At 58.0% G+C, this 4,087-nt stretch overlaps 1 protein-coding gene across 1 annotated transcript; it reads left to right on the top strand.

Moving 5' to 3' along the window:
- Nucleotides 1–924: 924 nt before the first annotated feature.
- MYL7 (myosin light chain 7) lies at nt 925–3,532 on the top strand. Its single transcript, XM_077161997.1, has 7 exons — nt 925–980; nt 1,252–1,365; nt 1,641–1,716; nt 2,055–2,159; nt 2,493–2,571; nt 2,805–2,853; nt 3,360–3,532. The coding sequence occupies exons 1-7, from the start codon at nt 978–980 to the stop codon at nt 3,459–3,461; spliced, it is 528 nt and encodes a 175-aa protein (XP_077018112.1). The 5' UTR covers nt 925–977; the 3' UTR covers nt 3,462–3,532.
- Nucleotides 3,533–4,087: the final 555 nt, after the last annotated feature.

Below are 4,087 nucleotides of genomic sequence, written 5' to 3'. Positions count from 1 at the left end.
CCAAGAAGATGCAGGGGTCCAGGCAGTTGCCGCATGGCAGCCAGCCTTGCCCCACCAGCATAATAGAGACAGCACACGTGCAATCTGCCGGTTAGGCCCTCTGGGGACACACACATCCACAGGACTCGGTGCCCTGGAGGAGCCAGAGTCTGGGAGACCCTGGCTATAAACACCTCGGTCCCCAGGCACAGGGGGAGACAAAGCACAGCTCTCAGATGGGGATATCCGAGGGTCTCCTGTAGGAGGTGGAGTTTAAGGTGGGTCTTGAGGAAGGGCAGAGCTGGAAATGCCCACAGGGAGGTGCCCTCAGCAGTGGAAAGCAGCTGCAAAGACCTGAAAGTAGGGGAGCAGCCAGAACCCACTGATTTCCCTTAAACTCCACCGCATTCTCTCCCCAGAGCTGTCCCAAAGCCAAGCAAAGTTCTGAGGCTTGGGGGGGTGGGGGAACATGGCGAGCTCAGGATGGCCTTCTGCCACCTGGCCAGAGGGGCGTGAGGCAAGGGCCAATGATCTTCACCAAACCCTTTGGGAGTCCCTAGGTGTCAGGCCAGAGACCACCCTCAGAACTACGCACTGCTTTCCCAAGCCAGCCTTCTGGCCTTCAACCTGGATGGGGCAGGTTTCTGGGCTGTCCCTTGTGACAAGCAAGGAACCAAGGCCAAATTTAGGGGGTTCCAAGCCCCCAGATGGACCCTTTATTTGGCATCTAGAATTGCACGGAGCTGCTGCTACCTCCTACCCAGAACAGGCAGACACATGGTATTGAGTGAGTAATGCAAGATCCTTGTGGTGCATGTGGCTATAGACTGCTCTGACCCCCGCCCCGGCCCCCGGGCCCAGGCAAAACTGCCAAGTTTGGGCCTGTCCTCTGCTCCGCTCCTTATTTGGCCCTCCAGGTGATAAGACTGCCACATAAAGGCGGCTGTGGGCCCCAAGCAGCAAGCAAGCTGCCGTAGGAACATCTCAGTCCTGCGAGGATGGTAAGTACCAGGAAGGGAGACCCAAGACGCCGGGTGCCTTGGGATCTGAGAGCTGAACTAGCCCCTAGAGGCCCCGGAGAGAGCACTGCCCTGGAAAATGCTCTCTCCAGACTCCTGGGCCTGCAGTGATCCAGAGAGGGGGCTTCCGGGGACAAGCATCCTAAGCCAGGCTTTCTGGGGAATGTTTTGGGGCTGCATGGATGGGACGGGGGCAGCAGGAGGACTGCAGGGGGTTCCCAGAGAGGCCACCACCCTACCCATGGTGTTGCAGGCCAGCCGGAAGGCAGGGACTCGGAGCAAGGGGGCGGCCAGCAAGCAAGCCCAACGCGGCTCGTCCAACGTCTTTTCCATGTTTGAACAAGCCCAGATCCAGGAGTTCAAGGAAGTGAGTGCCCCACCCCCAACACAGCTTCAGATTCCAGCCCGGTCCTGGAAGCCCCCCACTGCCAGCTCCAAAATATGCTACTTCTCTGCAGCTCTGGCAGCTCATCCAGAGCCACCTCCCTCCATTCCCCCCCTCCCCACATACCCACACCAGAACTGTCCTGGCCCTAGCTCCTCAAACCACCCAGGTCTCCCCCCATCTCTTGCCCTCCAGGGGACAGGGACTGATATTTATTGAGATACGGTATTCCCCTACCCACCCCCACCCACCCCCAGGCCTTCAGCTGTATTGACCAGAATCGAGATGGCATCATCTGCAAAGCGGACCTGCGGGAGACCTACTCCCAGCTTGGTGGGTGGTACCCGTCCCCCTCCCCCCACCCCCCACTCCCCACCTCCCTGCTCAGATGCCCACCCTAAGCAGAGAGGCTTTGGTTAATAAGACACCATTGAGAGAGAATAGCCATGTTCCCTCTAGTTAAAGCCCCTCTGCTCTCTCCGCACCACCCCACTCCCACTCCCCAGCTCCCCAGCTCTTCATACCTCCTTCCTTCCCATCCCGCGCACTCCACCCACACTGCCCCTACCCCAAGCTGTCTCTGTGGCTGGGAAGGAAGGAAGGGCAGGAGGGGCCCTGCACTGCGGTACCCAAGGTCTTGGGTTCATGCCATGATCCCCCTGTCCCTCCAGGAAAGGTGAGTGTCCCAGAGGAGGAGCTGGATGCCATGCTGCAGGAGGGGAAAGGCCCCATTAACTTCACTGTCTTCCTCACACTCTTTGGAGAGAAACTCAATGGTGAGCCTGCCAGGCAGCGAGCCAAAGTTCCCTTTCCCCCACCCCTGGCTCTGACTCCTGCCACTGCCAGCCCTGCACCCATGGCAGCCACACTTCCAGAGAATGCAGGACTTGCCCACAGCCCAGACTTGGACCCAATGTCCCAGTTGTCCACAGAATCCTTATTTGGGTCAGAATATGTGTCTTCAGTATCTACTCCCAAATCTAGTCCCCAATCTCCAGACCTGCCCCAAGGGGACATCCCCCTTCCTGGCCTCTCTCTTCATGTACATGGCCTCCTCCTGGGTGGGCGTAGGGGAATGGGGGTGCTCACCTGGCTTCCTTCACCCCTAGGGACAGACCCCGAGGAAGCCATCCTAAGCGCCTTCCGCATGTTTGACCCCAGTGGCAAAGGAGTGGTGAACAAGGATGAGTAAGTGCAAACCCACTCCCCGGTAGGTGAGGGGGACCCTAATGGGTAGCAGGGGGGTGAGGCTGGACCCGTACAACCCCAACCTGCTGTGAGGGTCACCAGAGGCCCCCTGCTGTGAGAGTGGCCACCTTCACCTTGGAGACCTTCACTTCTCTCAAGCAGTAGGAGTCTCCAGCCCACCCCGCACCCCCTGCCACAGATAGCCCCTTCCTCAGCCATGCCCTTTCCTCCAGGTTCAAGCAGCTGCTCCTGACACAGGCAGACAAGTTCTCTCCAGCTGAGGTGAGGCTTCCCTTCTCCTTTACATGGCCTCCCATTGCAGGGCCCTGGGATGCCTTGGTGAACCAGATAAGCCCACTAGGGCCTTACTGGGACCCAAGAGGTCTGAATCTCAGAAAGACAGTGCCCAGACTGGGAGGCTGAGGGCTTTCCCTGAGGAGTCCTGGAAGGTGAAGGAGAGAACTGTGTGTGCAGAGGCCTGGGCGGGGGGGGGGGGGGGGGGGCGGTGGTGAGAGGGAGCAGTGGCATAGGAGAGGTGTGTGGGCAGAGAAGGGGGTGGCATCTCCACGTGCCCAGAGCAGCTTTGCAATCTGTGTCCTCTATTCAGCCCCTTTCTTCCCCACCCCATTCTGGACAACACATTGGACAGCAGAAAAATACTACTCAGAGTTTGCAGTTTGTGATTAAAAAGGCAGCTTCAGGGGGTGGGGTACAATGTCTCAGGTGCCTTGTACCTACCTGAGGCTGTGCCGCACCTAGAACCAGGCCCTCACCTGTGCTTCCCCCAGGTGGAGCAGATGTTTGCCCTGACACCCATCGACATGGCGGGGAACATTGACTACAAGTCCCTGTGCTACATCATCACCCACGGTGATGAGAAAGAAGAGTAAAGGGGGATCCTGGGCAGTAGTCAACTCGGCACCACTTGGGGATACCTCAATAAATGCTGTTGCTGAATTAGACCCACTGTGGTGACTTATCTGTTACAGATGGGGAGGGGATGAGCAGGGGAGATCAGAGGGGTCAACGGGGTCCTGCTCTGAGTGTACCCATCACTATAATAAAGCCCACTGCCGTTGTGAGCCAGATCCCCTTGCAAACCCATCTGGACTCATCCCCACAACAGCCAGGCAAACATCGCCATGTTTACGTTTTAGTAGACTGAGGTCCAGAGTGGGAATCTCGCACCAGCCTAAGGCTGCATCTCCAAGGAGAAGGAAAGGGAAATTTACAGTCACCTCCACTGGACCCAGGAATATGCCACAAAGGGCATGCTTCCTTGAGGCTGTGCAGAGAGGAGGCTCCTTGCTGGGCACTCACCAAACCTCCTCTGCCCAACAGCCCAACTGGTGGACAGTGGTCCTGGGACCCTGATCGCCCAGGAAGCTGGCCCAAAAGCCCCCTGGGACCCACTGCCTGCACCCATCTTGGGCCTATATGTGGTTTGACGGGTCCAGTGTGAAAGGCACAGAGGAACCCTTGGAAAACACAAACAAACTTCCATTGGAGATACAAG

Source organism: Tamandua tetradactyla, chromosome 1 (assembly GCF_023851605.1).
Source record: "Tamandua tetradactyla isolate mTamTet1 chromosome 1, mTamTet1.pri, whole genome shotgun sequence".
In the NCBI taxonomy this organism is placed as follows: domain Eukaryota; kingdom Metazoa; phylum Chordata; class Mammalia; order Pilosa; family Myrmecophagidae; genus Tamandua; species Tamandua tetradactyla.
Note: the sequence above shows the minus strand (reverse complement) of the source record. Positions and strands in the feature narration are given on the sequence as shown.

Coding starts and splice junctions, on each gene's coding strand:
- MYL7 (XM_077161997.1), top strand. Junction 1,717..2,054: donor GGAGACCTACTCCCAGCTTG/GTGGGTGGTACC, acceptor CTGTCCCTCCAG/GAAAGGTGAGTGTCCCAGAG. Junction 2,572..2,804: donor GGAGTGGTGAACAAGGATGA/GTAAGTGCAAAC, acceptor CCTTTCCTCCAG/GTTCAAGCAGCTGCTCCTGA.